This window comes from Brugia malayi (assembly GCF_000002995.4).
Source record: "Brugia malayi strain FR3 genome assembly, contig: Bm_v4_Chr2_contig_001, whole genome shotgun sequence".
Lineage (NCBI taxonomy): Eukaryota > Metazoa > Nematoda > Chromadorea > Rhabditida > Onchocercidae > Brugia > Brugia malayi.
Window position 1 is genome coordinate 13,471,715 of NW_025062476.1, and position 21,340 is coordinate 13,493,054.

Genomic DNA, 21,340 nt, shown 5'->3' on the forward strand with positions numbered 1-21,340 from the left:
CTACTAATTAGTATCATTGAATAATTAATTCTTGAGAATCTATGACATTTTAATGGAATTTCTATCTTTCTCGCTTTATAACATTTGCTTAATTGTGTAGCTAATTTAATGATGATTTCATTATTGTTTTGCTAGTTTAATGATAATTGCATGATATGTGTTGATTAACATTAATCGCATATCATATAGCAAACAAAATTTGCATAGTATCATTGATATTTACATAAAATAAATATATCAGAATAAAAAAATAATATTAATAGAATTACAAATTATTAAAGGGAAGAAAAAGATAACATAAAATATATAATAAAATAAAATTGAGGAAAATTATTTTGTTTTCTTCTTTTTCTTCTCTTCTCTCTCTCTCTCTCTCTTTTTTTCCCTCACATCTTTTTTAAGTAAACTTTTATAAATTGTATCATTATTGATTAGCAATAGTTAATTTAACTCGTCGTCGTATTCTTGGAACAACATCTTTGATCATTTGCGCTGTTTTTCGTTCACCTTTTGCCATTTGAAATAGTCGTATCAATATTGGATCATTTTCTTTCTTACCAATCATTTTCATACAATCTTCTGTTAATGCTCTAAAATAGCGCTTTGATTAATTGATTGATTGATTGATTGATATAATTTATTACTAATGTTTACTTTTAAAATTATTTAAGTGATAAATGATAACAAATGATTAAGGAAATATAGCAATAATATATATATTTATGTAATTTGAAAAAGAAATACTAATAATTTTATCATAAAAATAATTGATTAAATATTAAAAAATTGCTTCTCATGAATTCTTGTAAAAATTTCTGAAAATTTCTAACATTTAAAAATTTAACATATTACATATATGTATAAAAACATAATACTTCTCAATAACATCATAACATCAGTTTCAACTAATTGCTTAAATCTTATTTTAAAATCACTTAGAAAGCATATAAGCAATAACACATCAAAGAACTTTTCCGTTTAATTAACCAATTAGTGGGTTTATATTTAATGAAAGCAAAATAATGTAAAGTTTATTAATTCATTAATAAATCTGCAAAAAAAAAAAAAAAAAAAAAAAAAAATTTTTTTTTTTGAATACTTCTTATTATATTAGAAAAAGAAAAGAAAATTTTTTTAATCCATTTTTTGACAAATAAAATAAAAAACAAACAAAACAAAAACAAAGAACTACTCATTACTCATAAATGATTAATAAATATAACTCTAATAATATTTCGAAAAGAAAATAAACCGTGATTCACTGCTTGTTACGTCATCACGAATATCAGTAAGCGTGAAAAGAAATTCTTCCGTCATTTCCGGATATTTACGTAATAACGATGCTATTTCCAATAAAAGCATATCTTTATCACGAAGTGTGATAAATTCAGCAATTGAATATAATACATTTGTTAAATTTCTCGTCTATAATTATAATAATATAAAGAAATGTTTTTTTCCCTCTCTCTCTCTCTCTCTTTCATTTTTTTGTTTATTTATTTATTTTTTTCTGTCTCTGTTAAATAAAAAAATTATTTTTATTTAAACGGAAAGAAAAAAACGATGAAAATAAATTCTTTCAAAAAAAAAATGAAATATAAGAAAAAAAAGAGAAATTAATTCTCTCAATTTATTCATTATCATATATTTATTTATGTTTATCAAAAAATCTATTTTATTGTTAATTTTTAATCAAATGATAATATCATAATATATTATAATAAATTATAGCATTACAATATCAAATAAATACAATAAAATAAATTCAAAAAAGTTTCAAATAAATTAACTTGACATATATTTTTTTAAAAAAAAAAAAAAATATCCAAGTAAATTAAACATATTAATGATTTTTATTTATTTAATAAATAAATAAATAAATAATTTTTTTGTAAAAAAAAAAAACAAAAAAACAGAAGACGAAAAAGAAAAATATTGATAACAATGTATATTACTTAGTGATAAATAAGATGATAAAAATGATATATAAATTAATTTGTATTAATAAATTGTAAAATAATTTAAATGAAAAAAAAAAAAGAAAATTTAACAAAATTTACCTTATTAATACAATTAAATTGTGTAAATAATGCATTAAATGTTACATTGATTATTTCAATATCATTTTGAAGACATTTTGCAATTGCACAACGTTTTTGATATTCTGTGCAAGTTAATTTTCTGAAAATTTAACAAAGTTAATAGCAATTAATTCTTTTCTTTTTCTTTTTGTTTGTAACAAATTTAATAAAATAAATTAGATTAATTATGAATTATGAATTCAAAAATTTTTTAATAAATATTCTTTCTAACTTACCTGCTTGCAATAGCATTTAAATATTCTGCAACAATTTTAAATTCAATAAATTGAAGTATTTCAATATGAATATCTCGTCGAAGATGCATGTAATCATTTTCATAATCTTTTATTGTTTCACAAATTGTTCCAATAATATTTGAATTTTTCATCCTAAATTTTTAGAAATTTAAACTAAATTTTTTTTTTTTTGTCTTCTCTTTTTCATTTACAAATGAAAATTAAAAAATTATAATAATATTAAAAATTTATTAAATATAATAATAATAATTAATTAATTAATTAAAATGTTTTCATTTCTAAAAATTAGTACCATTGTTTGCTTAATAGTTGTTCGAAGCAATTATAAAGATCGCTGCAAATTTCATCGCAAAGCATATTCATCCTAAAAATTTGAATCAAAAAAAAAAAAAGAAATAGAAGAAATAATATTAAATTTTGAGTGAAGAAAATTTTCATAAATAAAAACAAAAAAAAAAAAGTTGCATTTATGTATATATAATTTAAATTAAATTCTATAAAATGTGTAGGAGGAGAAAAACATAAATAAAATAAATTGATAACAGTTTAATAATAATAATAATAATATAATAATAACAATAATAATAATAACAATAATAATAAAAATAATAATAATAATAAATAATATTAATAGAAGTATTATTTATAAAATGGCAATAGACACATTAACTCATTGTCTATTGTATTTGTATAAAAACTTTTGCATAATTCAAAATATTAAAAAAAAAAAAAGTAAATTTCTGCAAATTTTATTTTCGCTTCCTTTTTTTTTAAAAAAATTATAAATGAAAAATTAAAAATAAAAAAAATAAAAGAATTATAAAAAACAAAAAAAAAAAAAAAAAACAGTGAAACATTTACACCGTTCGAAGCATTTCATTAAAACGTTTTTTCAAAATTTCAATACGTTCCCATGCAGCTTCCAATGGTTCCTCATCCTCTAATTCAATCTCAGTTTCATTATCAATTTCATTTAATTGCTTATCAAAATTATCATTTTGCTCATTCAATGATGCATTTTCTGATGATGAAGGTGTTATATTAGCTAATGTTGCTGGTATATCTCGAAGTGCATTCATTGCACCATGAATTGCACCTAAAATTAGAAAAATAAAAAAGAAAAATGTTAAATTTATAAATGATATTAGCACAATTGTTTAAATTTCTTTTCTATTTTATATAAATTTTATTAATAATTTATAATTAAACAAATTCTTTTTTTTTTTTTTTTTATTTAAAAAAGAAATAAAAAATTTAATTGAGTAATTTTTCAAGTTTAAATATCGTTCATAATTCATTTTAATTCATATAATATTATTTAATTGCAGTGATAATTTGAGTGATATAAGCAAATAATAAATTTGTAGCAAAGAATTTTGAACTATAATTTGAAATTGATAAAATTGAATAAATAAATAAGTAAATGAGTGGTAAGTAAAGAACATCTATAAAAGTAAATAATGAATAACCGAAGAATAATGCAAGTAAGAAAATGTTTTGTTAAAATTTCTTTTTTGCTTCTTTCATCTCTTCTTCTTTCTTGTAAATAATAATAATAATGATAGTAATAAATCGTAATAATAATAATATTTAGCAATAATAATAAATAACAATAGTAATAATAATAATAACCATGTAATAGTGATAATAATAATAATAACATGTAATAATGATAATAATAATAATAATAATAAATAACAATAATAATAATAATAAATAATACCTTGCATTTTGCGATTGAAACATTTTTGTTTTTGTTTACAAATGAATGTTTCATTTGCTGACTGTGAAATGATTGATATTCGTTTTTGTTTTTGAATTTCATTCCATTTCAATGATTCATTTCGCATTCCTTCGATATATTTTTTCAATTTATCTATTGAATCAGCAAACATATCCAAATTATTTGCAATCGTTATCTGTTAAATATTAATAAATATTATAATTTATACATTTTAATAAATTAAATTTATTTCAAAATAAAATTTAATATTTAGAAATAATATTTTAATACCATAATTTTTATATATTCATCATTTTGTTCCTTCTGATACATTCCTTTATTTTTTAGTTCGTTAATAGAATCTGCAAAATATGAAATTATTTTGAGAAAAATATAGCAAGAATAGAAAGAAAAATAAAATTAATATTATTATTATTATTGTATTATAAATTAAACAATTTTTAATAAAACTAATTGCTAGTCTTTTATTTTAATTGTTTTTATAATTTATTCATAAATTAATATTAATTAATAATTTTAAGTGTTGCAAAGTAAATTATAAAATAATATTACTTTTTTTTTGCTTTTTTTATTTCTTCTTCAATATAATAATTTAAATTTATAACTCAATTTATATTTTAGATGTATTAATATATAAATATAATTTAATTCTTTTATCATTTTTAGCGTTTATGTTTATTTGTTAACTGAAATGATCACGTACGTTGTACGTCAAATGATCACGTATAATGTAAACAACTATACAAATTAGTGACTAAATTCTCTTTCATTCCTTCTATTCAGTTAATTATTTCTAAAATTCAAAAGGAAACAAACAAACAAATAAACAAAAACAAAATGTTTACCTTCTAAATGAGGACAAATTAATCTGATATATTCATTAAGACATTCATTTAAAATACGTGGCACAATTTCATCAGAAATTTCACAAGCCAAAGTCATCTTAAATAATACAACAAAAATTATTTTTAGCATATCTATAATTTCGTTTTATTTTATTTTTTTATTTTTTATATTATTTACTTAATTATCAAATAATTATATTAAATAATTGTTAAAATGAAATTAATATTATACTAATAGTATATTTATTTGATTGCATTATTTGCTTTTTTTTTTTTTTAATATAATTATCATTTCATTTTTATAAAATTATAATGGATAAATTATTTTATCAAATATTTTTTATTATAATTTCTCAATTGTCAAACATTTATTATATTTTCTTAATTATCGAATATCTATTATGATTTCTTGATTATTACTATTATTAATATTAATATTATTATTGTTATTATTATTATTACTAATATCATAATTTTATTTATCATATCTTAAAGTATTATCAAATAGCTGTTATATTTTCTTAATTATCGAGTATCTATTATGATTTCTTGGTTATTATTATTATTATATTTTTATTTATATCTTTAAGTAATATCAAATAGCTGTTATATCTTCTTAATTATCAAATAATTTATCTTTTCTTAATTATTTTTTAATTTTTTTTTTTTTTTTTGAATAATTTATAATTTTTGATCAACTAGTCTAATTGTAATTTCTTAATTTTTTTAAATTATACTTTTCTTATTTATTATAATTTCTCAATTATCGATTACTTATTTTATTTCTGCTAATTATCAATTATTTTATCAATTTTTCTAATTATCAAATCTTTGTTATTATATTTTCTTCTTTTTCTTAGTTATTTTATTAATTAACAAACACTTATCATATTTTTTCAATTATCAAAAAGTGATAATGATAAGGTTTTATATTGATAATGTAATACCTGATCATTAACAATTGAATAAAGTATATGTGATAAATGAGTATAATAATATCCATATTCATCTTCCATTATATTACTTCGTAATTCGTCAATATTATCAAACTGAAAAAAAAAAAAAACAAACAAATAAACAAATAAATAAAACAAAAAACAACAATAAAATTGAGTTTTTTATTTTCTATTCCTATTTATTATACTTCTTTTGTAGCAATATTTTAATTTCTCAAGCAATAATTAATTTTCATTTAATTATTAAACAAAAGAAAAACAGTCAAAAATCATTTAATTACTACAATTTATCAATATGATAAGATTTATCAGTGATAAGGAAACTAATCATTTATCAATTACATGCATATATTAATTTCGTGAAAAAAAAAAGAATTGATAACTCTTAAACTAATAATTCTTTGAGGAAAAATTTTTTTAATAATAAATTAATAATAATTAATGTTCTAAGTTAAAAATTAATTAAACAAGAGTTTGGTTAAAAATTTTCCTTCATTAATTTATTCATCTAATTATAATTTTCATTAATCATTTGCAATTCTTGCATAAATTAGTATAAAATTAATGAATTAAATTGATAAAAATAATTTAATTAAATTATCTATAAATTATTTATATACTAATAATATGAATTCATTCAAAGGTAAAAAAAAGTTTTTTAAAAGGTTTTTTTTTTCTTTTAAAAAAAGCAATAAAAAAGAAATTTTATAATTATGTTATAATTACCTCTTGTTTAACAGTTTTTAATGCCCATTTTGATGTTTCTGATTTAATTATTTCAATAAATCTAAAAATAAACATACATATGTATTTGAACAAAAAAAAAAAAAAATTTTAGAAATAACCTAAATTTAAAAATATTTATGAATTAAATTTTTAAAATACAAATCTATAAACTAAATTTATAATATACTAAAGCAAATTTTAGACAAGAAAAATTATACATAAACAAACTTTTTAGAATTTTTTTAAAACAAATAAGCAAATATATATAAGCTAATTTTTTAACAAAAAAATATATATAAGCTAAAATTTCAAATATATGTAAACTAACTTTTTAAAATTTTAAAAATTAAAATTAAAAAAAAAATTCTTTCTTTTGAATGGTCACATATAGGTATAGGCTAATTCTAAAAACATATATACATATATATAACTTAAATTTTTTTAAATACATATATTTATAAACTAATTTTTAAATAAAAAAAATACACAAGCTGAATTTTTAAATTTTATATATAAGAGACTTTTTAATATACATACCAATTTTTAAAATAAATAATAAATATGTACAAGCTTATTGTTTATGATATATGTAAATAAACATAAGTTTTTCTTTTTTTTTTTTTTTCAAAAAAACATTCTGTTAAAATTTTTTTTAAAAATAAAAAGAGGCAAACATACATTTCAAAAAGATGCATTAATTCATTTGGTTCAATTAATGGTTTATCTCGAATAAGTGAAATTGCATCAATTTCAAGAAATGCCATACCAAGCATATGTTCTCCGCTGCAACAATTTCCTATAATTTTTATCGCAACTAATTTAATAAAATTAAATGTTACTTTTAATTTCCAAAAAAAAAAAAATTTTCAAATATTAAAATGTTTAAATTTATATTATATGCTATAAAATTTTATTGTTATTATCATTATTATTAATTATTATTATTATTGCTGTTATTATTATTATTACTATTATTATTTATTATTATTATTATTATCGATATTGTTGATTAAAAAGGATTTGAATGCTTAATTTTATTAATTTATAAAAATAATCACATTACTCAAGAAAAAATATTTAAATATTTCATGATATCAATTTTTTTTTTTTAAAAAAAAAAAAAGAAAGAAAGAGAAAACGAACTGTTACGAAAAAAAAATGTTTTTTTTTACAATAATAATACAAATTCTTTTGTTTTTGGAAAAAAAAAGAATGAAAATAGTTATTGTTGATCTAAGAAAAAAAAAAAAAAAGGAAAAAGATTGATTCTAAAAATAAATAATAAAATAAAATTTCACCAATTTAAGCAATAAATTAAACGTAAGTAAAACTTACGGATACTGTCTAATCCAACTTAAAAGTTGTATCAATTCACGTTTGTTTAATTCACTTTTTGCTAATTCAGAAATCTATAAATTAATTAGTTAATTATTAACTTGAAAATAAAAAAGAATCTTTCTTTTTTGGATTTGGATTAAAATAAAATTAAAATTTCTTCCAAATATTTAATATTCAATGATTGTGAAAAAAAAAAGTGTTAAATGTTTGAGAAAATAAATAATTTTTTTTTTTTTTTGTTAATAAATCATTCAATCAATTAATCAAATATTATGAAAAATTAATTTTTTTTTTTTTAATCAAAAGAAATAAATTGAATTTTGTAATTAAAGTTTTGTAATTGGTAATAAAAAATTAAAAATTTATAATTTATAATTGTTTTTACTTCAATTTTAATCAAAAGCAATAAACAGTTATTGTAATTAAAAGAATTAAAGTTAGAGAAATTAAAATTTTTTATTAATTTAATAAAGAATAACATCAACACACACACGTACGCATACTACAGTCACACGCACGTACGTGAGTGTTAGCTGCTTGAAAAAAAATCAAAAACATATGAGAAATTAATGAAAGTAGTGGAAAATATCAAATTAAGCTAAAATTTTATGCAAATTTTTGAAACAAAAAAAAAAAAAAAGAAAAAATTTTTGAAATAATAATAAAATAGAATTTATGAATAGCTTTACCTTCTTAGCAATTCCATTATGATATGATAAAATAAAATTGTTATAAAGTTGATGTTCTTTTGGAAAAATTCGTAAAAAATGTTTTGCTGCGTATAAATCTTCCACAATATACAAACGACATATTTCCAAATTTCTATAAAAATTTTTTTAAAAAAAAAAAATTTTTTTTTTTTTTAGGGAAAAAAAGAAAGTATATACTTAGTTGCTATACTTAAAAAGACTTTAAAGAAAAGTTTATACTTACTTAGATACTTAAAAAGAAAGTATATACTTAAAGCAAATATCTAAATAAACTCATATTTTCTAAAAATTTTTTGTAAAATTTTCCTCTTTTGAATTTTTATAAAAAATTCTTATAAGTGAAAAAAGCAAATTAATTGTAAGCATTTTTTTTTTTATTGAAAAATAAAATGAAAAAAAAATTTGTTTTTTTTTTTAATTTGAAATTAATAAACTATTAAAATAATATGTTAGAATTGTTATAATTAGAAGATAAAATCAACTGGAATATCCGTGTATTTAAATATGTTTTTAATTTCTATTTAATTTTTAAAATTTTCATTTCATGCATTTATTTCAATTTTTTTTTTTTTAGTTTGGTTTGCAATTTTAGTTTAATTAGGGTTTAACTGATTTTGAAAAAAATGTAAAAAAAAATTTTTTTAAATATTTAAAAGAAATAATCATGAAAAAAAAAACTGAAAAATAAAATAGCATAGAAAATCGTTAACAAAATTTTAAAAAAAAGAAAATTTTTTTTAAAAAAATTAAACCAACAAAAAAAGTTTCTAAGTAAATGATCATTGCAATAATAAATTATCAATCATACCTTGTCACCCAATTTTGATTTAATTTTCGATCTTCAATTTGAAATGCTTCTACACGTTGTTGCACACGTTCTTCAACAATTTCAAAAAGCATTTTGCGCCAACAATGTGGACGATTTGCAATTTTGAATTTATTATTCTCATATAATTGATCAATTCTATAATGAATCATAAATTAAATTATAAATTAATTAATAAAAGAAAAATTTAATTAATTTTAAATTCACCTTACTTTCCATCAATTTCAATTGGTTGAAAAATTTTTTTCTATCATAAAAAAACGAAAATAAACAAAAAAGATTTTTTTTTTTTTTTTAAAGTTTAATTAAATTTAAATTGGCTTACTTTTCATCAATTTCAATTACTCGAAGAATTATTTCAAGTTGCTTTTTAGGTTCAGAATTTTTACCACGTATAATATCAATGCCACGTATGCAATAATATTTTGATTCATTTATAAATTTATCATAAATTTGTTCAATTGATTCATAATATGGTGCTAATAGCTGCAAAAAAAAAAAATTATATTTTATTTATTAAAAAATTTTACATTCATTAAATTTAATTTAACATAATCAAATAAAGAAGAAACTGAAGAGAGAGAGAAATATTATTAATTACTTGATTAAATTTTCTATTTTTGTTTTTTAGGATGTTATCATCATAACAATTAAATGTTTTTAAGTAATATTTTGAATATTTATTTAATAAATGCAAATTTTGCTTATTATTAGCTAATATATAATTAGCATTTTAATATGAAAAATTTTGATAAATATGAAATAATGGATGAGAATTTTGTTTTGATTTTTTTAAAGTTTATTTTATTCAAATTATTAATTAATTAACCTTATTGATACAATCAAATTCATTGTGAGATTTAGCAAATACAAGCAAATGATATCGTATACTTTCTGCTTTTAGCAATCTAAAAATGTATTTTTAATCAATTAAATAATTAATTCAATAATTATTTAAACTTTTCTTCTTTTGTAAATTATTAAATAATTTGAAAATATTATACAAATTGTAGTAGAAATTGTTGTAATGCGTTATGTTACGTAAAGATATGGGAGAAAATAAATTAAAATACGTAATATACGTGAATGAAAAACTAATTATACGTGAATAAGGTAATAATATTTTAGATTAAATTTATGAAAAAAACAAAGTTATTACAATGAATAAAAATAAATTAATTAATTAAAGAAAAAATTGTTACCAATTTTATATATAAATATATTTCATTTATTTATTTATTTATTTTTTTTTTGGTTATCCATTTCAATTTTATACTTAAATGTTTTTCAAAAAAATTATTCTATACATTTAATATTTTACAGTACAATAAAATAATAAATATAAAAATATACAAATTTTAATTTATGTTTATAAATTTTTTCATAAATTTGATTTAAAACTTAAAATTTAAAATTTTTAAATTCTAATAACAAATTATCATTTATCATATTATTTTACAAAAATATATAATATAAATGTAAAAATAAAACAATAAATATAAAATAAAATAATAACAAATATAAAAAAAAAAATAAACATAAATTTTAATAATAAATTATCATTTCTAATCAATTTCAACAAATAAACAAACTTTTGAATTGTAGCACAAAGATTGCTATTGCTAAGATAATTTGTCGTTTTCACGATGATATCATCAATATTTAAAAATTTGACAAAAATTTGTTGAAAATTAGCTTCATGTAATAATGTCTGTTGAAAATATTTTCTCATAGCTAATAATTCTTCATAATAAGCTGTATCATGTTCAATTCTAAAAAGAAAAATTAATTATTAAATTTCATTTAACATTTAAAAATTCTAAACAATTAAATTTTCATTTTAAAGGAATCGATTATTAAATTTCATTTAATATTTAACAATTCTAATTTACTAATTTTTTAATTTAAAAAAAAAAAATTAATTATTAAGTTTATTTAACATTTAACAATTCAAAATTACTAAAATTTTCATTTAAAAAAAAAAAAAAAGATAAAATATTAAATTTCAATTTTGATACCTCTTTTTTTTTCTTTCTTCATTTTTAAAAATTCATTTAAATTTATGATAAATCATACATTTCAATAATAATAATAATATTCTAACAATATTGATTGTATCAATCAATAGATCAATTTTTACTTTTTCTTTTTGCAAATAAAAAATTTTGTAAAAAAGTTAAATTTCTAAGAAAATAAATTTAAAAAAGTAAATAAATAATAGAAAAAGAAAAAAAAACCTAATAATATTATATTAACTTTTTATATTATTTTCCAAATTAATTATTCGAAAAAAAAAAAGAAATAATTACCTAAAATTTTTTATATTACTTTTATCAATATCACTAGTATCATTATCAGTATTTATTAAATTGTCTAAAAGTTGTTTACCAAATGATTCTTGCATGCCACCAATTTGTGCCTGTAAAATTAATTAATTATAATTAAAATAAAATATTGAAATGAAAGTTAAAAATTTTAAAAAATATTTTTATTAAAATGATAATTTTTTCTTTTACTTTTTTTTTTTTTGTTTGATTAATTAGTGATATATTAATTAATGATTTATATTTTTGAATAATTAAGATGATATTATCACCGGATTAGCAAATATATTCGTACAAAAACTTTTCCAATTTCGTGGACGATTCAAAAAACTTATTTGACCTTTGCCCTTGCGTACTTCATTATCAGCATCTAATCTGCAATTAACTAAACAAACATATATATATACAGATACTGATTTTTTTTATTTTTAATTTTTATCGTTGAAAAAAAAATTTCTTTTTTAATTTTATATTGAATTCCAAAAAAAAAAAAATTAATATTAGTTTTGTAAAAAAAAAAATTATTGGAAAATTATTTGCTTTAAAAATTTATTCACAAAAAATTTTGCAATTTTATTGAAACAAAACTAAAAAAACTTTCATTTAAAACTTTTAAATTTTAAATTGTAAAACTTTAATGTTAGCATCAAATAATTATCTGAAAAGAAAAAGCATCCAATGGCTAAAAAGATAATTAATTTTTGCTAAAAAATATTCAAATTTTGTAGTATTTTTTTTTTTGATTAATTAATTTTTATTAAATTATTAATCGAAATTTGATACAATTATTTATTTCATTACAAACATTTAATTTTTTTTTTCACCCATTTATTAGTGAATTTTTAATCAATTATTCAAATTACTAAATATTTTCACTTTTTCTTCACAAGAAAAAAAGTATATAATTTATTTGAAATTAAATTCTCTATTAAAATTTTTCATTTAAAATTTCAAAGCATTGTTAAAATATTTATTTGCTTTTTTCATTTGTTTGCTTTGTAAAATATTATAAAATTCTTTCTTTTCTTTTCTTTTTTTTTTTTCTTTTTAATATTTTTAAAATATAACTTTTTTCTTTCCAATTTTTCGAAATCTTTCAAGTACAAAAATTTCCATTTATTCAATTTTTCAAGTACAAAAATTTCAATCTATTCAAAAAAATTTTAAATTGTTGAATTTTTTCAACTAAATATAAATTTTAAAAAAAATTTTTTAAATTGAAAGAAAACAGAAAGTAAAACTTTAATTTCAACTTTCAAATGATAAAATCCTATGAATGAATCAATAATGATAAGCTTACTTTGCATCATATTCGATGATTTTCCCAATTTGTTGCAATATATTATCATTGTTGCAATTCTTATCATTATCATTATCATTATTATCAGTGCTGTTACTAGTGATACCAATAAGTGTTAAATGAATTACATCACGAATTTGTATAGCCATTAATTCAACATCATTAAAATGTTCAATGATAAACTACAATTATTATTATTATTATTTCTTTTTCTTTATAAATTTTTTTTTTTGGTAAATACTTTTCAATCTTATTAAATATTTTAAAAAATTTTCAAAAAAATTGATTTGGTAAGTTAAAAAATTTTTGTTACAAAATGATACAATCATATTTTATTAATTTTGTGTAATATGAAAAAAAAAATAATAACTAATAATTTATAATATTTAAAGTATAATTATTTTTTACAAAAAAAAATGTTTAATATTTATAATATATAAAAATAATTGAAATTTTTGCACCGATTTTTTTTTGAAATATTTAAATTATACTAATAAATGTTTAGGAAAATAAATAATCAAAAATATGATAAATTTAAAATTTAATAAGAATTTAAAAAAAAAATAAAAAATATGATAAATTAAATGTTTAGGAAAAAATAATAAAAAAATATGATTGAAATAAATTCAAAAAGAAAAAAAAAAAGAATGAAAATTCTTTTTTCAAAATAAAAATAAAAATGAAACTTACTGCTTGCTCATCACTTTTATTATCAGTAAGTTCTAGTAAATCATTGCGACATTTTTCATATTTGATAAAACTAAAATTAGAATTAAAATAATTTGATCACTTTTTTAAAATAAATGAATTAATTAAAACAAATAAAATAAAAGTGACAATTTGAAATTGATTGAAAATTATAATAATTAAATTATCAAATTAAACATAACTTTAATTATACATAAAAAAAATCTTAAATCTCGTCTAATTTCCATGAAATGTTAGCAAATATTACAACTTCCAACTAAAAATTTTAAATCAAAATATTTTCAATATTTTCTTTTTTTCTCTCTCCCTTTCTTCTATCATAGAAGAGAGAAAATATGAATTTTATTTTTCAAATATCAAATCAATAATTTTGTATGCTACAAAATTAGAATTATTATTGCGATAAAAAAATGTAAAGATAAAACATTTTTAAAATTTAAATTATATCAAAATTATATATTATCAAAATTAGATAAATTAGATATTCAATAAATTTTAAAATAAAAATATTTGAAAAAAAAAAAAAAAAACAAATAAACAAAAGAAATAACAATGTTTTATTTCTTCTCTTTTTTTTTTTTTAATAAACAAATTATTTTACATAAATTTAATGAAAGTTACTTTTTATATGCTTTAAGTAATTTTCCATCGAGAATGCATGATTTGACATCGGTGACAATATTTGCAGAATCTAAGAGAAGTTGTAAACACAATCCCAATTTACTTTTCATTCTCATATATTCATTCAATGATGGTAACAATTCTGCTATCGTTTCCTTATCATTCATCATTTTTCGAATTCTAAAATTTATATCAATTAAAAGAAAAATTTTTTTTTTACTGAAACTTAAAAAGTATTTCATGGAAATCCATACGTGATAAGCTTTACCTGTCACTTTTCATATACTACTAGTCTTAATATCATACGTGATAAGCTTTACCTGTCACTTTTCATATACTACTAGTCTTAATATCATACGTGATAAGCTTTACCTGTCACTTTTCATATACTACTAGTCTTAATATCATACGTGATAAGCTTTACCTGTCACTTTTCATATACTACTAGTCTTAATATCATACGTGATAAGCTTTACCTGTCACTTTTCATATACTACTAGTCTTAATATCATACGTGATAAGCTTTACCTGTCACTTTTCATATACTACTAGTCTTAATATCATACGTGATAAGCTTTACCTGTCACTTTTCATATACTACTAGTCTTAATATCATACGTGATAAGCTTTACCTGTCACTTTTCATATACTACTAGTCTTAATATCATACGTGATAAGCTTTACCTGTCACTTTTCATACGTTAATAGCATACGTGATATCATACGTGATATGCCTTTGCCTTGTCACATTTCCGACTGTGAAGTAATTGCTTGATAAAAAGTAACGAATTTATAATAAATGACAAAAAAAAAAAAAAATGAGAAAGTTTCGATGACCTTATTTCCATTGCTTCAATTTCATTCATTTCAAATTGACCATCAAATGATTGATCAAGAATTAAACTTTCACCCATTGTAATTGTTGGTTTTAATATTGCCATACCTTTATATTGCTTTCTCACCTGTAATTTTCACCTATTTTACTAGTATTTCTAAAATATTTTACTGTAAATTATACCGCAATACAGATTGGATATGATAATGCATTTGATAAAAAAGTGATAAATTTCATGGAATAATTCAATTCACCAAGATAAAATGAAAGTCGTAATCATTTTATAAATTTAATAACAATAAACAATTTTTTTTTTCCTGGGCGCATAGAAATTTGATCAATTTTAAACTAAATTTTATTATCACCTTTTAATAAATTATCACTTCTTAATAACTATTTTACAAAATTTAAAAACAAATAAATTTTAATAATTACTTACATATTATTACTTAATATTTTTTACATATATTAAGTTAAAAATGGCTAAGTGATAATAAGTAAATGCTGAAAAAAAAAAAAAAGTAATCAAGACAAATGTAATATTTAATTAACAAAGATAAATAGCTAATTAAATACTATTAGCCTTTGAACTATAAAATTAAAAATGATTTTAAAAAAATGAAATAAATTAACAGAGCTAATTAAATTAATGAAAAATTTTTACAATACATCAATTTAGCATTTCAATCACAGATTTAATCATATAATCAAAATTATCAATGAAGTTATAAACAATTTTTTTAAATATGCATAATTTTAGTCCTAAGCTAAATTAATATGCAAAGTAAAAAAATTATGAACATGCAAAAAAAAGTGATGAAAATATAAAAGAAAAATTAAAAAAGTTTAATTAAAATAATTTTTGAAAAAATAATTTTTTCTTTCTTTTTGATTGCATCATATTTAATCAAAATAAAACTAAAATTTAAATGATTCAAAACAAAAACAAAAATTATTCAAATAAATGTAAATAAGAGAAATTAATCGAAATAGACGAATAGAAATGAAATTAAAAAAGTTTTTCTTTCTTTTTTTAACTGTTAATAAAAGTAATTTTGAATGTAAAATATACAATAAAAATATGTCACGGTCACAAAATTTTATTTGAATAAATAAAAAGTTGCATTATTTTTCTTTCCTTTTCCTTTTCCTTTTTTTTTTTGAAATGAAAATGTCATTAACAAATTGAAAAAGTGTCAAATGATTGTCACAGCTAAAATGTTAAAAGTGTATTTGCAAGACGTATTTAAATAATGAAATTCGTGATATTGCTATTATTTACACTCCGTTATAACAGTTATAATTTAAATTTTTTAATTTACATTATTAAATTTTTTGATAAACTTTAGATTAAATCTAATTTTAAATAAATTTAACTTAATTTTATAATAGAATTTTCTTCATATTTCTCTTATATCATTTTTTTTTTCACTTAAATTTAAAGTATAATAGTTAAATTTTTTCGATATGAAAAAAAAAGAGATATATTCATTGGATTTAGATATTTATAAAATACAAAAAAAAAAAAAAAATTTTTTTTTTCTTACAAAATTTAAATATTACTTTTATAATACAATGTTTATAAAATTAGGTTTAAATTTCAAATTTTATTTATTAATTTTTATTTCTTTATTTTTTGTCTTTACATTTTACTCTTATTGCATTGCATTTGTTATTTATACTTATTTAATTTTTATGAATTTTAAGTTTTTGTAAACAAAAAAAAAAAAAAAGAAAATTCTTTTTTACTCTTTGTTGCACTTCAATTTTTTATTTGTTCAATGAATAAGAATGAAAAATCAATGTCAACTAATGATGTCATCAATTTATTTGAAATCAATTAAATTAGTAATTATTACATTAATATCTGCTTACTCATTTAATAATTCATCGATTATCGATAAAAAAAAACTAATTTGAAATAAAATAATTAAATAATCGAAAAGACTGATATTATAGATTGATTATTTTCATGGTAAACTGATAGTATTACGCATATTTTCCTTGTTTTTTTTAAAAAAAAAAAAATAGTTTGAATTGAAGATGGCATTATTATTATTATTATTATTATTATTATTACTAAAATTATTATCACAATTACTTCATTATTTACAGTAATTGTAATTTAAATTAATAAATATGATATGAAATCTAAAAAAAAAAAAATTAAATTATAGTTTTATAATTATTTGGAAATAAAAAATTAATTCTCAAAAATTATAATTAGTAATGATATTAAAGGAAAAAAAACGATTATTAACTTTGTAAAGGAATTAAATTTATAAATAATAGCTTTTTTTAGTTTTTTTTTTTTTTGCAAATTTTTAAATTTACGTAAATTTTTTGTTTGTTTGTTTGTTTATTTATTTATTTATTTTGTTTTCTTATAAAAATAAGACAAAATTAAGATGCAAAAAGAAAATAATAAAAACTTACAATTTTCACAAATCGATTCACAACTGCTTGCCGTATCATAACGAGTGAATTTAATTTTTATCCAAACAAGAAAAATGAAAAAATGAGAAAGAGAGAGAGAGAGAGAGAGAGGGAGAGAGAGGGAGAAAGAGAAAGGTATCATTTATGTAATAATTGCAATTCTAAAAAAAAAAAAATCAATTATATAGGAAATAAAATATATATATATATTATTCAAATTATCAGCAAATTACTCTGATTATCATTACATTATCTTTAAATTGATACAAAATTTAAAAAAAATCCAGTTTTTTACATTTTTAAAAAAAAAAATTTAAAAATTAAAATATGAAATCTTATCATATTTGAATATATTTAAATATATTCATAGTCAGTTTTTTTTTTTAAAAAAAAAAATAGATTAATTAAAGAAAAATAACAAAAAAAAAAAAAAATATTTGCTTATAATTAAAAAGTAAGAAAGTAGAAAGAAAATTTTTTAAATTTTTATCAATTTTTTTTTTTTTACTTAAAAAAGCAAAGATGTAATTTAATTTAAAAAATATTAAATAGATGATGGAATGGAAGAAAAAAATTTGAATTAAAAAAGAATTGCTTAAGTTTAGTGTTCTCTTAATGAAAGGAAAATTTTTTGAAATTAAATTAAATTTCAAAAATTATTATTTCAAATATTTGAATCATATTATTTCTGTTGATAACAAATGGATAGTTCAGGAAAAAAAAAAAACGAATTGATAATTGAATTAAAATTTGAAGAGGAAAATTCATTGATGAATTTAATTGACGAAGAGAAGAGGAGAGAGAATGAAAATTTAACAAATAAGAAGATGGAGATGGAATAGATCATTGATAAAGTGATAATAATATTATATATAAGATATCCATATGATATGACAAAAAAAAGTCAAAAATGATAAATATAATTTTTTTAAAAATTTTTTTTTTTAATGTAATTTTTTTTTAAATAATTTTTTTACAATAAAGTAAGTAAAAAAGCTAATGAAATAATAAGTAATGATATATTTTATATGCAAAAATTAATAATTTAGATAAATTAATTTGAAAAAAAAAAAGAAACAGCAGACAATTTAGCAAGAAATTAAAATCTTTAATTTATTATTAATTAAATTAATTAAATTATCAAATTATGAAATATTTCAAATTGATATGCAATACGAAATATTATTATTACTGTATCACTGTTAAACTAATAATGATTAAAATTTATAGCATATTTTAATTGTATGCTTTAGCATTTAGCAAACAATAAGGTTTACTTATACTTACTTTATTGATTGACAAGAAAGTTAAAAAGTAAAGAAGGAAAATGAAAAGAAATGAATAGATTAGAAAGGTATGAAGGAAGGAGGGAGTGAATAAAAAAATGAATAAATGATAAAGCAAAAGAGCTTAGATTATCATTTCTATTTCAAATATTTATTTATTTTTTTTTTTTTTTTTAAATAATTTTATAAAATAAAAATAGAAGAAAAAATAAATATTAAATAATGAAATATCTGAGAAAGTTAAAAAATTTAATTCTTTGTTGAATTGGTTTTTCTTCATGTATTATTATATAAAATAATAAAATGAAGGAAAAAAAAACGTGAAATCATAGCATATTTCAAATTATTGATATTTACTTTCAAAGTTTATTTGATATTTTGCTGTTGCATTTTATTATTTATTTATCGCTTTATTTTTTTTTAATCATAAATTTTTATCATTTTAAATATAAAACTTATGATAGTGTTTGTTTGTTTTGCTATGTAAATTTCACCTTTTTCGTTCAAACCTTTTTTTTTTAAAAAAAAAAAAAAGCAAATATGTAATCTTCGTTTTTTTTTTTTTGATAAATGTTAAATAGCAATAATTTTATATAAATAATTGAAAAAATTGAAGTTAAAATTTAAAAAATTTAGCACAAATATTGCATAGATTAAAGCATTCCTTCTGAAATAAAAAGACAACGATAAAGGAAGAGCAAAAGATAAACAAAAACAAAAACTAAATTAAATAATATCAGAAAAAAAAAAAAGGAAAAAAAGTTAATCTTAATTTAATAATTCATATTTTATTCTATAATATAAACAACGAAATCTTGCAATAGGCATATTAATTCTAATTATCATAAAATTTTACCTTTTTATTTTGAAGCAGAAATAATTTATAAAATTATTTAAATAGATAAATAATTTATTGTTTATTGCAGTGAAAATGTTAAATATGACAAATAATTGGCATTCATTTTTCAAAATTTTTAAATCATTTGGAAGAAAGAAAAAAAAGCACTTAAATTCTTTAAAGTTTAATGTTAAAATTTTTTTTTACATTTTAGGAAATTCACTTCTATGCAAATATTTACATAGTATAACATAGTTATAACCAGAATAAGTAAGTTTGCTTTGAAATTAAAAAAAAAAAGAAATCGAACAGTACATCGAAACTTAATCCAATATGCAATCCAATTTAAAGATCACAAAAAATAATACTGATAGAATGAAAAAGAAAAGATCATTAATAAACTTTGACTATAACTTTAGATTTTCCATATAATTGAAAAAAAAAAAAAAAAAAAGTGAAAAGAAATTTCCAAAACATTACCTTACCACAGCTATTTCACAAATATGTAATATGCCTTACACTTTTGAAGTGTTCACTGTGTCATCCATTACGTGACACATACAAAACTCGATATTATCGTTACGTGATACATGCAAAACTCGATAGCATTGTTACGTGACACATGCAGAACTCGATAGCATTGTTAAGTGATACATGCAAAACTCGATAGCATTGTTACGTGATACATGCAAAACTCGATAGCATTGTTACGTGACACATGCAAAACTCGATAGCATTGTTAAGTGATACATGCAAAACTCGATAGCATTGTTAAGTGATACATGCAAAACTCGATAGCATTGTTACGTGATACATGCAAAACTCGATAGCATTGTTACGTGATACATGCAAAACTCGACACTATCGTTACGTGATACATGCAAAACTCGATAGCATTGTTAAGTGATACATGCAAAACTCGATAGCATTGTTACGTGATACATGCAAAACTCGATAGCATTGTTAAGTGATACATGCAAAACTCGATAGCATTGTTAAGTGATACATGCAAAACTCGATAGCATTGTTAAGTGATACATGCAAAACTCGATAGCATTGTTAAGTGATACATGCAAAACTCGATAGCATTGTTACGTGATACATGCAAAACTCGATAGCATTGTTAAGTGATACATGCAAAACACGATAGCATTGTTAAGTGATACATGCAAAACTCGATAGCATTGTTACGTGACACATGCAGAACTCGACACTATCGTTACGTGATACATGTAAATTGATAAATAAACCGGGCATGTCATCATACCTTATATATTAACAAACCTTCTATTAGTCAATACACTTTAAATGTCTGAAAATATGAATCAGTGAATAGTGAATACCTCTCTTTGAATAGTTTTTTCTGAAAAGCTAAAAGAACAAAATGATTCACAACAAAAAGAAAAAGAAAGCAATAAATGCTAACTTTTATTGATTGTTTTTCACTAAAATTTTGCTAAAAGTATAAAGCAATCGAAAAAAAAAAAAACATTTTTCTTAAATGTTTTT

At 18.3% G+C, this 21,340-nt stretch overlaps 1 protein-coding gene across 1 annotated transcript; it reads right to left on the bottom strand.

Annotated features, from left to right (window-relative positions):
- Positions 1-424: 424 nt before the first annotated feature.
- Bm13613 (Uncharacterized protein) lies at positions 425-17,746 on the bottom strand (the record flags this gene model as incomplete). Its single annotated transcript, XM_043079454.1, has 25 exons — positions 425-590; positions 1,253-1,425; positions 2,061-2,181; positions 2,318-2,470; positions 2,631-2,702; positions 3,200-3,434; positions 4,062-4,257; positions 4,353-4,423; positions 4,928-5,024; positions 5,875-5,976; positions 6,610-6,670; positions 7,288-7,392; positions 7,945-8,018; positions 8,637-8,769; positions 9,466-9,621; positions 9,809-9,969; positions 10,313-10,391; positions 11,076-11,255; positions 11,793-11,902; positions 12,080-12,182; positions 13,108-13,289; positions 13,798-13,867; positions 14,437-14,616; positions 15,274-15,398; positions 17,708-17,746. The coding sequence occupies 25 exons, from the start codon at positions 17,744-17,746 to the stop codon at positions 425-427; spliced, it is 3,144 nt and encodes a 1,047-aa protein (XP_042935388.1).
- Between the last annotated feature and the right edge of the window lie 3,594 nt (positions 17,747-21,340).